At 40.1% G+C, this 21,461-nt stretch overlaps 1 protein-coding gene across 1 annotated transcript in view; it reads right to left on the reverse strand.

Annotated features, from left to right (window-relative positions):
- LOC120918460 (EF-hand calcium-binding domain-containing protein 14-like) overlaps positions 1–21,461 on the reverse strand; it is a 74,117-nt gene that overhangs the window by 37,002 nt on the left and 15,654 nt on the right. The window contains exon 2 of the mRNA XM_040330052.1: positions 151–335. Coding sequence (XP_040185986.1) covers positions 151–335 — 185 coding nt within the window. The remainder of the gene's footprint in view (positions 1–150; positions 336–21,461) is intronic.

Raw genomic sequence — 21,461 nt, forward strand, 5'->3', positions numbered from 1 at the left:
GAATACAGCACTTGCCTCTCTGACTTACGGCGGCGTAGCGTAAATACGATACACTACGCCGCCGTAGTAATGCACACATCTACCTGAATCCAGCTATATGGTTGCATATAACAAAGGTAGTATGATGGGAAGTAGGAAAAGCTTGCTTACTGTTCATATCAAATCTGTTGGTCGGCAATGTGGTTTTCTCCATGTCAGAGGCTTTCCTGTCCATGTTTTGTGTGAGTACAAAGACACATAAGGCAACTTGTGACAACACCAGGACCATTATAAAAATTGTCTGGCATGCCCACTGTGGTTGCATCCATGTCCTTTTACTTCTCATATTTGTTTTCCTGGAATGCAAAAAAAACAAAACAAAGTTACACTACATATAAATTCACTTTGATCTACAGCTGTCATTGAAATTTAGTTTGTGTCACAAAATGTTAGTTTTCAAAAAAAAAAATATTCTTTTTGCAATAGTCTGCTACTGAATTTATGGCTCTGGAAAGACATCATTAAATCATCTTAGCACTTGCCAGCCACATTATGACAAATGCAATGATTCCTTTTTATATTAATATTCTGTGGGGAGGACATCTGCCCACAAGAAGACCCTATTAAGACTGCTCAATTAAAGAAAGATGGATGCAAACATGTAGTTTGCCACTTCTGAACAGTCAAGTAGATAAAGACTCTTTTTTTCACTTACCTGATATGTACTTCTTCCTGGTCATGGACTCATTGGACCCAGAGGGCCAACATAATAGCCAGGCAACTAAAATCTTCATAAAAAGTTCAGAAATGGGTGGGATTTAATTTGGATTGCAGCCTTTTTTATAGGTGCAAACACTAGGACTGTCGTATCAACATTATTAACAGATTTATTCTAAATCCTTCTTTTCTATACTGCATCCTTTGGCCATTTTGGTCACCTCTGCCTTACCTACTTGGATCTTGCACCATCACTAGACATGTGAGTGGCTGATGTATGCACTTTCATCTGTCGCCACCATGTTGGTTGAGTAGCTAATGGATGTATAATGCATATTTTTATATTTTTTTAGACTACCACAATTACAATTACTACATATCGGATTATCCCTGAAGAAGGAGTCCAATGTACTCCGTAATGTGTAGGAATTACGAGTGCAATTAGTATTTTGTGTTTACATTATGGATGCTTACATTGTGGATAATTCCACTCGTTATGTGCATCTGATGGTGTATATAACATTTCATGTTTTTATACGTTTCTGTATATAATCGTTATTCTTTTTTGATACTCTTTTTGATACTTAAATAAATTTGAATATTTTTTTACAAAAAAATTGTTTCACAATCTGTGCCTAACAAGTCCCATTCCCCAGGGGAAATCTGTATTTACAATTTCATAAAATAAAAACTGTACATTATATGCATTTTGTATACTTATTGTCATTTATTTGTAGGTTATTTCTAGGGATTCCATTCATTTGAATTTAAAGTGTAAGTAAATCCTAACAATTAACTTTTCTAATGTGCTCCCTGTTTGCTCTGTTACCACTGAAAGCGTTTTTACCTCTGTTTGTTAAGTGACAAAAAATATTGATCATGATGGAAATCCAGGGCTACCCTATGCTTCCCACACTCTGCAGTTTTATCTCAAGGGGTCAGCCCACCCAGTTCTTTCCTTTGGACTACAGAGAACTTCCCCCCTTTTTGTAGAGATTGTGGAGAGGAGGATATGTGAAAGTATTATGTAGCTAATCAAAGAACAAGTTATCAGGACTGACAGCATTTATGGAAATTTCAGTGCAGCAAAAGCAGTGTGTTTTCAGCCAACAGCAAAAAAAGAGCTGAGTGTATTTCTGCCAGAATCAAGAGGTACTTTTCTGTACTTACAGGGTCTATAAAAAAACAATAACACATGGGTAAATGTGCATGTAATGCAGATATGTATTGCATGTGTTTTATATTTTGCCCTGATATACACTCTAACGTTATAATTATGCATGCAAACAGATTAACCACTCACTGCCATATTCACCGTGGGTGGGCGGCACGGGCAGGCTGGATCAGGTACATGTACATCATCCAGCCTGTTCCGAGTTAGGGGTATGCTGTTCGCCGATACTGTGAGTGGACTGCCGATCCTAGCTAGACAATCACATGATTACAATGTCAGCAAAGCTGTTATAACTTAATTTTCATCCATAGCAGATGAGTTTCCCAAAGAGTGATGTTGTGATTGGCTTACAGCTATCACATGGTACCTGGGCCACTCACAGCATACTATGAGATTAGCTGTAGCCAATTACAGATCACTAGTATAACAGCTGTTATAAATGTAACACGTTCATGATAGTTGAAAACTTGGCTGTTATAGTGATCATTATTGTAACAGCAATCAAAGTGAAAAAATAATCCCTGATCACTATGGTGACAATGTACTACTCTGATGAGAGTATGTTAAAAAAAATACAAGACTAAAAAATATATATATATATTTGTTCCCACAAATAGAGCTTTCTATTGGTTTTTATTTCTTGCACTATAAAAAAAGACAGACAATTTTGAGAGAAATAAATATTTTCTACTTTCTGCTATAATACATATCCAAAAAAGAAACGTAAATTGTTTTTATTTCTTCATCAATTTAGGCCAATATGTATTCTTCTACATATTTTTGGTAAAAGAAAAAAATCCTAATGCGTATATTGATTGGTTTTCACAAAAGTTATAGCATCTGCCAACTACGGGATAGATTTAGAGACTTTTATTTTTTATTTTATTTTTTTACTAGTAATGGCGGTGATCTGTGATTTTTAGTGAGACTGCGACATTGCGACAGACAAATCTGACCCCAAGTGACACTTTTTGGGTACCAGTAACACCAATACAGTGATCAGTGCTATAAAAATGCACTGATCACTATAGAAATACACTGGCTGGGAAAGGGTTAACACTAGGGGGTGAGCAAAGGGTTAAATGTGTTCCCTGGGAGGTGTTTCTAACTGTGGGGGGGAGTGGATTCATTGAAGAAAGTGAGAGATCATGATTCAGCTTAGCTAAAACACAATCTCTCACTTTTCCTCCCTGACAGATCAGCGGTGTGCTTTGTTTACATCAGCACACCGCTGCTTTGTATCTCTTCCAAACTAGAAGACCACCTGATTTGCTCCCACTGTGTCCAATCACATCGGACCCCCACAGGCACCCCCCCCCCAAACCGCATGCACGTATGAATATTTATTTATTTATTTATTTATTTTGACTTTTTTTTTCATACTGTCACCAGTCAGTATCCCTGATAACCACCAAGTAACCAAGTAATTTCTTACTTGCCATGCCCTCTTACTAAATACATCAGGCTGTCTACTTTTCAAAAAGGGGTACATTGTGGAGAATTTGTACTGTACTGTCTTGGCATTTTAAGGGCTTTGAGAAATGAGGCCATCAGTGCATCAGGATTATTCAATTTTAAATATACCATAATACCATAATAATACAATAATAATACAATAATAATAATAATACCATAGTTCATAGACACTATAACTTTCACACAAGCCAATTAATATACACTTATTGGGATTATTTTTTTACAAAAGACATGTAGCAGAATACATTTTGCCCTAAATTTATGAAGACATGTAATTTGATTAGATATGTTTTATAACAGAAAGTAAAAAATATATATATTTTTTTTTTCAAAATTTAAGATAAAAAAAAAAAAAACAGGGGTGATCAAATACCACCAAAAAAAATCTCAATTATGATTGTGAAAATTAGATACATTTATTTTTTTTTATTTAATTTGTGTACAGTGTTGCATAACAACACAATTTGCAGTTAAAATAGCACAGTGCTGAATAGAAAAAAATGGCCTGGTCATGAAGGGGGAACAACCTTACGGAGGTCCAGTGGTTAAGTGCTTTCTTGACCCTCATTTGCTTGCCCCTGGTGCAGTGCAAAGTGCAATTGCAGTTGATAATTTAACTTAACTGCAGTAGAGAAATGTCAGGTCATCAACCTGACTATGTCATTTGGTAAGGCTGTGTAAGGCCAGCCATACATGGTTCAAATCTCAGCTGGTTCAGCAGGAACAGGCTGAGATTTAAACTGTTAATGGGCAGGACAATTGTACCAAGTTGATTGATCAATCAACTTGGGTACAACCAGCCTACTGGATTCTCTTGTGATTCTGGATAGTTAGTGCTAAAGCCACTAGTGATAATCACTGTCTTCACCCCCCCCCCCCCCCACTTGCTGGGAGAAGACAATTTCTGTCTGTGTTGAATTGTGCAAAAAAATTGCCTACAGTAAGTATCCAAAATTGGGAATACCAATCATTTGCAAGTAAAAAGCCTTCCATAACTGTGTTTCCATTGTGAATTTAGTTGTTTGCCAATTTCATCTTCAAGCAGGGAGTGCTAGAGAAATACAGAGCTCTCTACCTGGTATACAAATCTATTATCTCTGATAAGAGAAGATAAAGCATGTGAAGTATGTTAAAGCTGTTGAAGCTTTTAGGGCACTTATAGAACACCTTACCTTGTTACTAACATCATCATCCATCATGGTGGGAACCAAAAGTGTTTCTCACAGTGGATGGGGCTTACATTTGAAATAATTGGGAATGTTTTTAACTGAGGAGTTACATGGTAACTTAAGTGAACACATTAACAGTCAGAAAAAAAAAATCTTTAGTGTGGATTGGCTTGTGTTTTTAGATACAGACTACTGTATCTATAAGTTATTCTCTATCATTTAAATAGAATTTAGCTGAAGTGATGACGCCAGAAAAATAAAATCCCCAAAAAGAAGAAAGTTAATACCTTTGTAACTGCCTACCCTGCCAGAGCACTGCTACAATCAATTAAAAATCATCAGCTAAAGACTTCTGGGAAACGAACACTTCCAGTGCACAGTGGTTCCTTCCACCACGACATGACAGGACAGGACACAGTAGTGACAGAGGAGTCAGCAAGAGAAAGCATTGAACGATTCAGGCAACCAACAGGGAGACTGACGACCTGGCAGGGGTGGATCAATGGGGCAATTGCCACCAACGAGAAATTTGTTGTCGGCGGGTAAGAGTGGGCATCTCTGCAAGTGCCGGGTGGTCAGTGTGTGTGTGTGGGGGCAGATGAGAGTGAGAAAGCAGGCTCCATGTGTGCAGCTGGCCAATAAGCTAGCCGGGGAGCAGGGGAGCAGAGAGATGAGATCATCTCTCACTGCCCTGCATCCCTGCAGTAACTTCCACCCTCACTGTGCAGGCAGCATGAGCAGCAGAGAGATTACATTATCTCTCTGCTGCCTGACTCAGGGACAGCAAGAGACAAGCAAAACACCACCTTAGCAGGCAAGTGACAATCCACAAGGTGTGGAAAGTGACAATCCGCAACGTGTGGCAGGTGACGTGGCAAGTGAAAATCCGCAATGTGTGGCAGGTGACGTGGCAAGTGACAATCCGCAACGTGTGGCAGGTGACGTGGCAAGTGAAAATCTGCAACGTGTGGCAGGTGACGTGGCAAGTGACAATCCGCAACGTGTGACAGGTGACGTGACAAGTGATAATCCGCAACGTGTGGCAGGTGACATGGCAAGTGACAATCCGCAACGTGTGGCAGGTGACGTGGCAAGTGACAATCTGCAACTGGTGGCAGGCAAGTGACAATCCGCAAGGTGTGGCAGGTGACGTGGCAAGTGACAATCCGCAAATTGTGGCAGGTGACGTGACAAAGTTACAATCTGCAAGGTGTGGCAGGTGACGTGGCAAGTGACAATTCGCAATGCGTGGCAAGTGACAATCCGCAACATTTCCCGACAAATTGCCCACAAAAAACATATTTTCTGGCAGTGACCCTCCCGAGACTAGACTCTGGATCCGCAACCTGGGCAATATCAATTTCCCAGGGGACTTCAGCAGAGGCTTTCTTTTGAACTGAACAGGGATAGCCTAATAAGGGAGCTTGATATTGAGTCTACAATCTGCTGTTTGAAGCTTATGGGTTGCACAAGATATTCAAAAGCAGGGATTCAAAAAACAAAAGAATATATTTTCAGTTGCTTTGTAAAGGAAAAACAATTGCAAGTGAATTCATCAAACTGTTGGGCAATTATCTAACATGTCATAAGATTATTAAATGATTGTTCTGAAGGTAGTTGTACATATTTGGATCAGTTAAGCTAGGATATAATGGGAATGGCTTGCAGTGTTTATATTAACAGCCAAATATTATAATTAAAAGAGTTGATGATCCCATTTCCTATTCATTGTGCCTTTGTAATGAAAGATATATCAGCTATCTAGACCTGCATCTCTACAGATGCAAAATAAACAATAGAACACTTCACCTGATGCAAATACAAGTTTTATCTTTTCATTCACTGTCAGCAGCATTTGCTTTGAGAACTTATCTTAAGAAGCAGCTGCTCATCTTAAAGATAAACTTTGATGAAGAGTAATTGGGAGCAGAAAGTTTGGTGGATAACATTTTCACTGCTCCAGAAAGCCGCATTATCAGAAACATAGAATATTGGATTATTTGACCTTTGGCACTTATCAATAAGCACACAAGCTTTTCTGGGGGTAAAATGTTTGTAGCAAAATGCAAGGGAAAGTTTCAAAGAAGCAATCTTTTAAAGCAACATTTTACATTGCTAATGCTTACAGAAACCACTGCCAAATGTGATCTATTCAGCTTGAAAGCGAATCACTGATGCACAATTAGTGGTCACCAGTGTGTTACAGTTCCCTGTCCCACTATCCTGCCTCTCACACAGCATAGGACAAGTGAAGCCAGTTGCCAATAACAGACCACACATCAAGCACACCTGATTTTCACCATCCATGTGTCACGGCTCTCTGCTTACATCATTGACGGCGGCGGCGGCGGCGGGGGGTTAGTTGGATATGGAGAAAGCTCTCAGCTTTTGCAAAATATATAAAAATACACTTAAAAAACAGATCTTTTTTTTTTTTGGACAGAGCACTTAGATTATGTTTGTCTGTGTCTCAGTCCTGAAAACACAGCGCTGAAAGACAGCACTGACTGGCATCACTAATGGGCACTGATTGATGTCACTGATGGCACTGATTGGTGTCACTGATGGGCACTGATTGGTGGCACTGGGTGGCTTTGATTAGTGCCCCGATTACCTGCCCAGGTGTACACTCTTACAGATACATTACTGTAAGAAATAATTTCACCTCCCTTTTGTCCCTAGTGTTTTGTCCAGTGCCCTACATACAGTTTTATATTATATATATATACTGTTCTTTCTGCCTGGAAACTTAAGATTGTCCATAGCAACCAAAAAGTGTTCCTTTACGTCAAAAGTGGTTTTAGATCAGCTAGAAAACAGCCATAGTAAATTAGAATCACTTGCAGAATTGAACGATAGTGAATCGTGAGGGAAATTATTTTTATTATTATTATTATATTATTATTTTTTTATAATTATTTATAGTTATTTATTATATATAATTCATGAGTTCGTGTTTAAAAAAAACGCTATTTTTTTAACTATATTTTTCCTCAGTTTAGACCGATGCACATTCTTCTACATATTTTTGGTAAAAAAAAAAAAAATGTAATAGGCGTTTATTGATTTGGTTTGTGCAAATGTTATAGCATCTACAAAATAAGGGATAGATTTATGGCATTTTTTTTACTAGTAATGGTGGCAATCTGCGATTTTTATTGTGACTGTGACATTGCGACGGACGCATCAGACACTTTTGACACGTTGTTGGGACCATTCACATTTATACAGCGATTAGTGCTATAAAACTGCACTGATTATTATGTAAATGTGACTGGCAGGGAAGGGGTTAACACTAGGGGGCGATCAAGGGGTTAATATGTTCCCTAGTGAGTGATTCTAACTGTAGGGTGAGGGGACTCACAAGGGGAGAAGACTGATGTGTGTTCCTCTGCACTGGGAACACACATCGGTCTCCTCTCCTCTGACAGCACATGGATCTGTGTGTTTACACACACAGATTCATGGTCCTGCCCTAATTGTGGGCAATCGTGGGTGCCTAGTCGCCCGGGAAGCCCAGGACATCATAAGACGTCCACCGAATGGGAGGGAGGGTTCCCGCTGTCATTATTTTACAATGACTTGGTAGGGAAGTGGTTAAAAAACAAGTTTCCAGCATTCTCTAGAATTTCTATGAGGCCACTCAATATATGATACATGTATAATGATTTCCATTGAAAACCAGGAGGGCAGAATATTACATTGAAGGTGTAGCGCTTTCTTGGGGCCTCTATGGTCTGTTGACTTTAAGGGCTCATTCAGATGGGCGATCAGACTAATCTTCTGACCTGAAGTGTTGTCTGCAGAGTATGAATCCACTGGATTCACATGCAGCAGACAGCGGCTTAGATCAGAAGATAAGTCTGATCTCCTGTCTGAACGAGCCCCAAGTCGGGCCACATTTTTTTTTCTTATGGGCTAATACAGGAGTTTGCTTGAGTCTCGGAAACCTTGTTGCTGTAGAAATGCCAACCCAAGCAGTATATCTGAGATGCCTAGCTGTAAGTTAACATGGAGAGGAATAAAGGCCCGTACACACGGTTAGACTTTTTGCCAACAAACTTCAAAATTAGCAAGTTTGCAAAAAAATCCGACCATCGGACAAATTTTTTCGGTTTTCATCGGACAAAAGTCCGCTCTGCAAACTAACAAACTTTCGGCAACAAAAGTCCGATGGTGCCTCGTCCGACCGCGAGCCATCGGACTTTTGTACAAAGTACAAACGCGCATGCTCAGAATCAAGGACCAGCTGGAAGCGTTCTGTCTTGTAAAACTAGCGTTCGTTTTGGAAATAGCACATTGGTGACGAGGAAAGTTATGAAACCAAGAAAAGCAGGGCACATTCTCTTCTTCTTTATAATGTGATAATACTAAAAGCTGCTTTGCTGGTGATACTGATGGAGTAAAAACAAATGTCTTTACTATGGATTTGTGTTTTTTGGTTACATGAATCAAACATATTTCTATATTATTTTGTGGGTCAAGTTAGCACAACCCCATTATCCCCTATATTTTTTATGCTCAAAGTACCAACTACTCTATTTGTGTCCCTTTAATTTTAGAAAAGTACCTGCCTACTCACAAACTGTCATTATAATTTCAACACATAATCAAATAATTGTGTTCATATTCATTTTATTTAAATAATAATAAGCACAAGAATGGCATATCAAAATCAAGAGGAAAGCAGCAATAAATCAACTGGTGGAATTGGCAAAGCCTCTGTACCCCAGGACATACATCAATTATGTTTTAAGGTCAAATTTGGGAACCTGAGGAGTACCTACAATATAGGGAACACAAGAAGGTCGTGTACTGCAAAAGATGGGGAGCAGCAGCAGAAGACATATATGTCCCCAGGCTGTGGTACTACAACAGGATGTGATTTTTGTCATACCAGACTGAACCACGCACATTGCTCTCCACACTTCTATCCACATGAGCTGAGGCCATTTTGTTTCTTGTGCATTCACAACATAAATAAAATCCAACAAATAATAGACGTATTTTCTGTCATCAAAATGATCATTTGGAAACCAAAACTGCAAATTACCCTACAAAAACTAGAACCAAGAAAAGCTAAATAAAATAAAAAATAAATAAACAATTAGTAGCCCCTAAAATCCTGGGTCTGATTTGACCACTGACCCCCATGCTGCTGAGGTGGGTGGGCTTGCTGGGGTGGGTGAGCTTGCTGGGGTGGGTAGGTTGGCTGGTGTGGGTAGGTTGGCTGGGGTTGGTAGGTTGGCTGGGGTGGGTAGGCTTGTTGTTGAGGAGGTGGAGGTGTGTGGTCCAAATCACACACATGTGATTTAAGGGTTAATGGCCGGCAGCTCGACGCCTGTATGTCCAGCAGCACTGCCGCCAAGAAGCTGGTCATCAAGCATGTCACTGTGATCGGGGGCGGCCTGATGGGCTCCGGGATAGCACAGGTTATTTCCATGTGATGATTGCGCAATATATCCATCCATTGTCCGAGTCTTGGAATTTCTTGATGTTATGCTGATCGATCCATCTTGTTTGGAATATCGTTTCCCCATTAACCCTCTGCATTGTATGATTACAACGCATGTTGCCTTTACCATCTGGTAAGGGTAAGCAGATTATTAGCACGGTGGTGTGGTGTGTTCTTCCTATGTTCACACTGAAGCTGTGGTGGAGGTCTTCTATCAGCTCTATCAACTTTCCCCAGCATTGATTTATACTTGGACTGTCACTTTATATCATTTGAGCGCTGCACTATTTATTTACATGTTTTTGTTTGCTGAATCCACAGACTGTGCTAGCTGCTTTTTCATATAATACATTGGTTCACTTTTAGTTAGCGCAGATATTTGTTCACAGTGGGCCGGATTCAGATACATTGGTGTATCTATCCGCGGACTTACGTTTCTGAATCGGCGTATCTACCTAATTTGCATACTAGACGCGGAAATCTACAGAAGTGCCACATTGCGGCCAGCGTAAATATGCAGCCTAAGATACGACGGTGTAAGAGCCTTATGCCGGCCGTATCTTAGTAAAATTCTGGCGTATCTTGCTTTCTGAATACAGAAAGAAGATACGCCGGCGCTTCGTAGCACTTACGCGGCATATCAATAGATACGCCGGCATAAAGGCTATCTGAATCCGGGCCATTGTTTACATGATTTAGGACTTACAGTAGCTCTCGTTTCCTGGCCTTGCTCAGGAGCTGGATGATGATCCCCTCACATAACTCCCTTTGATCCGCATCAACATCGCGAAGCTTATTAGCTGTGAAACAGCCAAAGCCTTCAGCACTATTGGGTGCTGTGGTGATGACAGATGTGGTCCTAGTAAGGAACTCAGCTGTGGCCTCATCCAGGTGGTGGTTCTTGCTGGCCCTTTTTCTAGGAGGGTGCAGGGTAGGGATTCTGCATTCAGTTGTCTGGGCCCGGCCTCTTCTTGGCTACAAAGTTCCTGTGTCTGAAAAAGGAGCATCATTTTAGTTTTTGTGCCATCAATCCCAAACACTTTTCAGCTCATTACTTTTACAACTTGAATGTGTCCAAAAAGCAAAGCCTATCATTATGCCTTTCAGCATTTCTCATTCTTGTCCAAATGTATTTATTTCACTACTGTCTATTTGATATGCAACTCACTTTGTTTATGTTATAATTTGTGAGCCATCATAACAACACATTAACATCATTGTATATTTGAATTACAATATTTTATATAATGCTATACCTGGGTCAAGCTGAGCTCCTCCTCCTCCTCTTCATCTTGTGTAGGATCTGCCTCAGTATCGGTGGCCTCTGCTGATGCGGAGGGTAGTGTGGAGAGATGTTTGCGTGGCACAGTTTCATCCTTCAAAAATTGCAGGCTGGAGAAGTACCACAGCTCTGGCACATAAACAACTTCTGCTGCTGCTCCCGATCATTTAGATTTCTCAATCTTCTTGATCTCCCTGTTAAACATGCTCATCAGGCCCCCAATTTTGGTCTTTATCATATTTTCGCTTGCCCTGGGGTACACAGTCTTCGTCAATTCCACCAGTTGATCAATTGCTGCCTGCCTTTTATTTTTATTAGAATAGTCCTTATGTTTGACCTGCCACAGACAGGTGTGCGATCTGTATTGCTCGATAAAAGCATTCATGAATTTGTGTGAATTCAGTTTTCCCTTCATTTTGGGCTCAAGTTTATCAGATGCCTGCAATAAAGAATACAATACAAACAATAATGGCTTGCTTCTAGCTCATAACCTGCTTACAATATAGGCCTTTATCTAAGCAGTATATGTATACGTAAGGTGCCATTCTGGAGACGATGGTAGAACTCCATATGCGTCATGACACCTCCATCAGAGTGGCGCCCATTCATACCCATATCCACATACAGGAACTCATAGTTCGCAGAAACAACAACAAGCAGAACTATGCTGCAAAAGCCCTTATAGTTGAAAAAATAAGAGCCTGAGTCAGGTGGTGGGACAATCCTCACATGTTTGCAATCAATGGCACCCCCATAGTTGGGAAAATTCCACAGATTGGCAAACTGGGCCGCAACATCCTGCCATTGCTGGGGGTTGGAAGGAAACTGTGGAGTCAAGCAAAGATTTTTTTTTTACTATTTTGACACATACATTCTAGGGGCAAGATACAAATATAACATTTAAAGTAGTATGTTGACAAAAAAGTAAAAACTTTATACTGCTTCCTCCCTCCCTCTGGTGGCACATTACAATAAGTTTATGGAGATGAGGTTGAATGGGTAAAGTTTTGGGAGTGGTAATAACCCTCTCCACTTCCATGTGACCAAAATGGGGAACAAATGAAGGTACATTTTGCAAGCCACTCCATTTTTTTTAAGATTGGCAGCCCAGTGGGCAGATAAAAAGTAACATAATATATACAAAAACAAAAAAACAAATCATAATAAGCTGATTTTAACATGAATAATTTAACATTTAAAAAAATGGAGAGCAGAAATTAATAGTGTACTAAATGCTAGTGACTACATGCTTTGATGAATTCTGGCAGAAATATTACAACAACAAAAGGAGTATACTGCGTATATGTTTTGCTAAGTCAGCAAATATAGTAGTTGTATCAGGTGATTCAGCATTTTGGGGAGGGGAGGGTTACAAAAGAGTTCATGCACCCCAAAAAAGGATCTCTTGCACTCTGCATGAATTTGAGGACAACAATACAAACGTGACACGGTTTAAGGGTTGTTAAGGGAAGCCAAAAAATATAAAAAATATATATATATATATATATATGTTTTAATATGCTAGGTGTGGATGTGCCCAGGGTAGCATGCTGGGGAGGTTAGTGAAGGCAAATATGCATGTAGGCCAAGAAAAAGATTCAGCATGCAAAAATAGAACATTCACAGCAAATTACAATAATGGGAATGATGTAAGAAAAAATACATAATAAAACATTATAAAACATGAAGTAGAAAGAATGTGATATTACAGAAAATAACTTACCCAAACATAGTCTTTCTGTAGGACTTGAATAATGGCACAAGTCTCAGGAATTATTATAGTAACAATGGGTGATCTATAGAATGCGCCCTAAAAAGTCGCCCACCGTTGCGCCTATGGAGGAGTGGATGATGCCTAGCTGCTGTTTAGAAGATAATAAGTGAACAAAAAGAATGTAAGATGATGAAACTCTCTAAGGAGTGTCAACAAATTAAAACAGCGCTATCAAATAACTGTGCATATTTGACTATATAAAATACATTACTACAACCCATATGTAATGATATACAGTGATAATAAACAAAATATATCCAGTTTAAGAAATAAACACTAAACTGTGACTGTAATAATAAACACCCGTGATTGACTTAAACGTGAAGTGAACGCACTGAAAGTGCAAGAGACAGTCTTTAAAAATAATTTAGAACGTGGCCAAACAAAGCAAAGTTCATGTGTATAAGGATCCTGCGATCTTCAAAATTTTTTCAAAAACTTCCACCACACCCGACAGTGCTCAGTGACTCCTCCCCCATCAAATGGACACTCACCGGATAGGTATGCCTCACACTCTCGTGTTTTGGCACAAAAAACCTTATCAGATGTAGTTGTTCCCGTCAATAAAGATGTAATCCAAATATGACATCCAATCAGTTCCACATATATGTCAGAGAGAGACAAAAGAAGTGCAAATAGTGTGATACCATCAAAGGTTTAATAGCACACCAAAATAAAACTTCAAACAGTGCACTCACAAACAAAATCTTGTAAAACAGCAGAATATCACATCAAGAAACTCCTTCAAACGTCAAAATGGTGAGAAGCGGTCACGGCGGACCCCCGATCAGCGAGAAAAAGTGAAACCAATTCTCCTACTCACGGTGCCATGGACTTTTGTCAGATGCAGCTGCACATCCACTTAAATAAAAAACTTCAAACGCACTCTGCATCCAAAAACGCAGCACTCACTAGTAAAATTAGACTGTATGGCAATACCCCGACATGTTTCGTTATAAAAACTTATTCATGGGACTATGGGACTAGTCCCATGAATAAGTTTTTATAACGAAACATGTCGGGGTATTGCCATACAGTCTAATTTTACTAGTGAGTGCTGCGTTTTTGGATGCAGAGTGCGTTTGAAGTTTTTTATTTAAGTGGATGTGCAGCTGCATCTGACAGAAGTCCATGGCACCGTGAGTAGGAGAATTGGTTTCACTTTTTCTCGCTGATCGGGGGTCCGCCGTGACCGCTTCTCACCATTTTGACGTTTGAAGGAGTTTCTTGATGTGATATTCTGCTGTTTTACAAGATTTTGTTTGTGAGTGCACTGTTTGAAGTTTTATTTTGGTGTGCTATTAAACCTTTGATGGTATCACACTATTTGCACTTCTTTTGTCTCTCTCTGACATATATGTGGAACTGATTGGATGTCATATTTGGATTACATCTTTATTGACGGGAACAACTACATCTGATAAGGTTTTTTGTGCCAAAACACGAGAGTGTGAGGCATACCTATCCGGTGAGTGTCCATTTGATGGGGGAGGAGTCACTGAGCACTGTCGGGTGTGGTGGAAGTTTTTGAAAAAATTTTGAAGATCGCAGGATCCTTATACACATGAACTTTGCTTTGTTTGGCCACGTTCTAAATTATTTTTAAAGACTGTCTCTTGCACTTTCAGTGCGTTCACTTCACGTTTAAGTCAATCACGGGTGTTTATTATTACAGTCACAGTTTAGTGTTTATTTCTTAAACTGGATATATTTTGTTTATTATCACTGTATATCATTACATATGGGTTGTAGTAATGTATTTTATATAGTCAAATATGCACAGTTATTTGATAGCGCTGTTTTAATTTGTTGACACTCCTTAGAGAGTTTCATCATCTTACATTCTTTTTGCTCAGGAATTATTACTCCCAGAGCCTGGGGAGAGATACCAGTAGTAAACTTTATATCCTGGAGACTTCTCCCTGTCGCCAAGTACCGCAAAGTGGCTATGAGCCTTTGCTCTGCTGGAATAGCAGTCCTCACACAGGTGTCCTGCTTCCTAATATAGGGGGACAGCAAGTATAAAAGATGCTGAAAGCAGGAGTCCGTCATCCGTAGATAGTTCCTAAAATCATTAGGATTATTCTCCTGGAGCTCCCTTAGCAATGACATATGGCAAAATCGGTCACGATGAAGCAACCAATTTTTGGTCCAAACAGTCCTCCTCCTATTCCTGAACCTGGACCGGGCTTGAGTTATAGCCAGAACTCCAAGCCCATAAACAGAACGCTCTCTCGTTGGATTGCGCAACATGTCTGCTTGACGAACGGCCGTTCAGAAACGAACAGTATTGCACGAAACTGAAAATCGTGAATCCACACAGACAAAACCTCTACTAACTCTCGATTAGCAGAAGGAGCCCAAAGGGTGACGCCAGAGAATTGAACTTCCTCTTTTGAACTCTCGTCAGTAGTACGTTGAAACGTCACTGCGTTCGTGTTTGTTGCCGAAAAAGTCAGAACGTGTGTATGCCATGGGCGTTCACGGCCAACTCCCTTCGGACAAAAATCCAAGGAAAAGTTTGTTTGAAGTCCGATCGTGTGTATGAAGCTTAAGACTGTTTTTGTTGAATATTAAAAATAGATAAAAAAGCTACAATAGTCTCAAAACCTCAAGAACAAGCTTCAATTTTGTTTTAAGAAGACCACCAGAGTGTTTTGTTTTTTAAAGTTTACCCATCTCCAGTAAATTAGTACAGTATATGTTTATCTCTTAATGTCTAATAGAATTATATAAAATTGAATTTTGTAATGTTCTGCTTTTTCTTTACCCATTTTGTATTCTAAACGCATAAACCTTTTCAAGTATTCAGTGGGTTTATTTGTTCCTTGGGGTGTACTTAGTGAAAAGCAGATTATTGTAATGGATTGATACATTCCCATAATCTTTCTTATTTTTTCATCCTTTATTCTGGCAAGCCATGCAATCACCAGCCTCAGGGAGATCAGCAGATTGCAGAAAGCACATATCAATAAAATCTCCTTCAACTCAATTAAGTGATGCACGTATAAATCCTAATGAACAGAGTAACAACAAATGCAGTGTAGATGGTTTAAAGTTTGATGTGATTCTGACATTTAGATTTAACATTTTGCTGTGAAATATATGTCTTCAGAAAAAGAATGTAAATGAGGTCAGGGCATTTAAATGATATATAACACAAAAAAGACCAACTAAAAGAATATTAGTTTTAGACTAAAGAGAACCAGTAACTTACTGGAATTTGCAATAATCTGGATCTCCCCTGAATTGTTGATAATAGAGTAAACATACTTTTTATGAATTACTGGGATTTTGATTATTTACTTGTTTTCTCCGTCTTCCCCTGTCAGAGCAGGCATCAGGCTTTAAGGTTGTCTTATATTCTGCCTGGGATTGGCGCCGATAACAGATGCAATAAAATAAATACACAAAAAATACAATACAAGGATTACATTAAAGAAAACTGAAGGTTTTATTATTGACATTTTTATACTTTGGAAAAAAGGAGGATTATATAAGCCCTAACCACAGAAAGAGGACAGTATCTAATGGCGACTGCACTACACACACATAAGGCTGCACTATTCTCATAAATTCCCATAAAGTATAGTAGAGTACAATGGGATTTTTTTACTAAAGCTGGAAAGTGCAAAATCAGGCTCAATTCTGCATAGAAACCAATCAGCTTCTAACCCCAGCTTGTTCAATTAAGCCTGGTAATAAAACCTGGAAGCTCATTGGTATCTATGCAGAAGTGAGCCTGATTTTGCACTTTCCAGCTTTAGTAAATAAAACCCATTGCGTACTTAAAAGTGGGGTATGCCTGTATAGAGCAATCAGTTATTATTGTTTTTTTCATAGGCCTCGTACACACGACCAAGTTTCTCGGCAAAAACCAGCAAGAAACTTGCTGGGAGATATTTTTTTGCCGAGTGTACATTTTCGTCGAGGAAACTGTCGAGAAACTCGACGAGCCAAAAAGAGAGCAAGTTCTCTATTTCCTCAACGGGAATGGAGAAACTTGCCTTGTTGAGTTCCTCAACAGCCTAACAAGAAACTCGACGAGGAAAACGATGTGTTTCACCCGTCGAGTTCCTCGGTCGTGTGTACGAGGCTTCAGGCTTTGTCCTTAGGATGCTATGCTCACTCCTCCCCTGTATCTAGGGAGGAAGCCATGCTTGCCTTCCAGGCTGGGCTTCAAACATGTCTGTCTTTGTTTGTCTTCAGTAATTGGGGGCTTTCCAGTTTACAAAATGAAGCTTAGTTTGTTTCTGGATCCTGTTAAGTTCATAAAAATGGACAAGGAGACTACAGTTCAGGCAAGATCAGCAAGTATTCCTTTAAAAAAGGTTAAAAATGCAGCCAGCCACCACATCTAAGGGAAAGTAAGCTGCAAAATATTTATTTTGTTCTTGGATTTAATTATCCTTTAAATGTAGAGATGGGTAGCTTAACCACTAGAAAGAGGGTAAGCTAGCTACTACAAAAAGGTGTATCCTAATGACTAACAGCATCTGAGATAAGCTATCTGTCATACCGAGAGTAAAGCCCCAAACACACTATCAGTTTTTCTGCAGGTTTTTCTCTTCGGGTTTACCAAAACCATGTAGTCCAAGGGCCTGCCTGATTGTATACAAATTTAAACTCTTAAGGTTTGACCTCATAATAGATAGTTTTGGTAAACCTGAAGAGAAAAACCTGCAGGAAAACTGGGGCTTAAGCCTAATCATAAGGGTTTATTTACTAGTGGTAGTTTCTACTGAGGGGTAGGGAATGTGATCTAAAACCAGTCATAGATGGATCAAAAGTTTGATCCATCTATGGCAGTGGTTCTCAACTCCTGTCCTCAGGACCGACTAACAGGGCAGGTTTGAAAGATAACTGAAACACACCACAGGTGATATCATTTGCTGTATTCTAATATGCATCTCTCCAAGGTAATACTTAAAATCCGAAACAAACAGGGGTTAATCGAGCGCACTCCAAATGAAGCTACATTTCACTAAAATAACAAATATGGATTTGAAGGGGGAAGGGAAGCGGAGGGGGGGGGGGTAGCTGGGAAGGAAGGGGAAAAAAGACAAGGGACAAAGATCAAATCTCTTTTTCAAAGAAAGAAAAAAAATGGCAGAACTGTATATAAGTCCATTAGTCCATTTTGGGCAAGTCCAAAAATATAAAACTATACTGTCACAAAGGAGGCCGCCAGCTTGCAGACAGAAGCAAAATCTGAAATTGTAGAAGGAAGAGAAAAGCAGCGCCTTCTAAGCTTAGTAATTGGGGTATTTTATTGTGTTAAAAATATATTGTTATAAAATCATCACTCACAAAGGAGCTAAAAGCGTATGGCTTATCTGTAGGAGTTGTAAGTTTCTTTCATCCGCTCTGCGTCTGGAAGTGCTGGTGCTCTGTAGTCCTCGAGATGGTACACTAGTACACAGGGATAGCTGTGGGACACTGCCTCCGTCGGCTGCGTTAATGGAACCAAAAACCTCCGACACAGGGAGGAGAGGGACGGCAATCTGTGGAGCACGGTGATGTAATCAGGTCACTTCCGAGTACGAGTCGCGGGAGGGTGCACGCGTTCCAAGCATGCATGCTCTGAAGAGCCTGAAGAAGAAGCATGCATGCTTTGAACGCGTGCACCCTCCCGCGACCCGTACCCGGAAGTGACCTGATTACATCACCGTGCTCCACAGATTGCCGTCCCTCTCCTCCCTGTGTCGGAGGTTTTTGGTTCAATCAACGCAGCCGACAGAGGCAGTGTCCCACAGCTATCCCTGTGTACTAGTGTACCTCCTGTGTACCATCTCGAGGACTACAGAGCACCAGCACTTCCAGACGCAGAGCGGATGAAAGAAACTTACAACTCCTACAGATAAGCCATACCTTTTTAGCTCCTTTGTGAGTGATGATTTTATAAGAATATATTTTTAACACAATAAAATACCCTGATTACTACGCTTAGATGGCGCTGCTTTTCTCTTCCTAATACTTAAAATCCGGCCTGTTAGTGGGAACCGAGGACAGGAGCTAAGAACCACTGATCTATGGGCAGGCTGGTTGTACTGCAATCAATCCACTGATGGACTTCAGTGCAACAAGCCTTTTAGTTTATTTTTGCCCAGTCACTGCCGGCTGCTATAGATGCCAGCAGTGATCATTGTATCCCTGGGCTCACCATCAGCAGAACACAACACCCTGCAGGAGGGATTCCTCCTGCACACAGTCAGTGTTGATGGGGAAATGGAGCAATTTTCTTTCCTTTTAATTGTGGTTAAAGGAAAGAAAATTGCATAGGGTATGGCCTGCCTTAGTTATTTCAGTGTTCACGCAACTTATTTTTACACTGATCAGTTTTTTATGCGCTCTTGGTATTGCAAAAGCAGAACAAAAGTGTGAAAAATGTATCCCTTTATCATATGGAATCCTTCACATAAATGTGCTGTGGGTGCAGTGTATTTTTAAAAGTCCTGCGTGCTGAATTTTTGATGCGTGTTTAAAAAGTACACCAAAATGTCCCTACCCATGACATTGCATAAAATAATTATCAAAATGCACTGCGGTTGCATTTTTGGTGTACTTTTTTCATCACATGTTTCACAGGTGCATTCTGGGAGACAAGCAATGAGAAAATGTATCAAAAAATTTTAATGGGGCATTGTTCACCGCTCCATTAAAGTGATCACAGTGATCACTTAAATTATCTAATCATGCAAAAGGGAAAAAAACAAACAGCTTTGTCATACTTAGATGATTGAAGCAAACATAATGTGCTTCGTTCACTAAAGCAGATCGCATGCAATATTTAGGTGTCCGGACACATTTTCCCTAAATATCGCATGCAGTCCTGAAATTGTCAATTCACTGTGCCGTTGTTAAGTACAGCATAAACGGGGTTAATGTAAATTCACAAAAGAAAATAAATAATCAAATGCATTTGGTTAATAAATAGTGGTCCAGGCATGCAGTATTTAAGGAATGTAAAGATATAATAGGCAATTTTGACTCTGCCCTTTTGGATCAGCTCTCTGATGAACAGTAATAGATAGAAACCTAAATATGGAAATATGGAAATATGGATATCATTGGGGTTGATTTACCTAAACTACAACTAAAGGAAAACTTTTTTTTAACCACTTCAATACCGGGCTTTAAAACCCACCTCCTTCCCGGGCCTATTCTGGCACTTCTTTCCTACATGTACAAATCCTCATTATTTTGCTAGAAAATTACTCAGAACCCCCAAACATTATATATGTTTTTTTTAGCAGACACCCTAGGGAATAAAATGGCGGTCATTGCAACTTTTTATCTTGCACCGTATTTGCGCAATAATTTTTCAAACGGCTTTTTTTTGTAAAAAAAATGGTTTCATAAATTAAAAAATAACAAAACAGTAACGTTAGCCCAATTTTTTGGTAAAATATGAAAGATGATGTTACGCCGAGTAACTAGATACCTAACATGTCACGCTTTAAAATTGCGTACACTCATGGAATGGCGCCAAACTTCGTTACTTAAAAATCTCCATAGGCGACACTTAAATTTTTTTACAGGTTGCCAGTTTAGAGTTACAAAGGAGGTCTAGTGCTAGAATTGTTGCACACGCTCTAACGCACGCGGCGACACCTCGCATGTGTGGTTTGAACGACGTTTACATACGTGGGCGGGACTTACGTGTGCGTACGCTTCTGAGCGCGAGCTACCGGGGACAGGGGCATTTTAATTTTTTTATTATTATTTTTTCTTTTTTCTTTTACTTATTTCTTTATTTTTTACACTTTTTTTTACATTTTTTTTTTCAATCGCTTTTATTCCTATTACAAGGAATGTAAACATCCCTTGTAATAGGAAATGTGTGTGACAGGTCCTCTTTAAGGAGAGATGCGGGGTCAATAAGACCCCACATCTCTCCTGCAGGCTGGAAAGAATGAGATCCTGAAAAAAAATTCACAGATCTCATTCAAACTAGCCGCAATTGCGGTTTGTTTACTTACGGGGACCCGGGCGTGACGTCATCACATCGCGCCCGGGCCTCCGACGGTCATAGAGATGACTGGTGACCAGATGGTCACCAGTCTTCTCTATGGCAAACATCCGGCGGACGGCGATCATCTCTCCGGGCCCCCGGTGGGATGGGAGAGCCCGGAAAAGCACCGGATGGCGGCGGGAGGGGGGGGGGGTGTCCCCTCCCGCCGCCTGTAAGAACGATCTAGCGGCGGAACCGCCGCTATGATCGTTCTTACGGTGCGCAGGATCGCCGCCGCTAAAAAATGATATCTCAATGATGCCTCCGGGTGCAGGCATCATTGAGATATCCCCCCCGCAAAGCCCAGGACGTCATATGACGTCCACCCAGGATAACAGGTCCCCGTTTTGGACGTCATATGACGGCGTGCGGGTGTCAAGTGGTTAAAGATTTGAATAGAGTGGAGGTGGATTAGAACACC

Source organism: Rana temporaria, chromosome 1, assembly GCF_905171775.1.
Source record: "Rana temporaria chromosome 1, aRanTem1.1, whole genome shotgun sequence".
In the NCBI taxonomy this organism is placed as follows: Eukaryota; Metazoa; Chordata; class Amphibia; order Anura; family Ranidae; genus Rana; species Rana temporaria.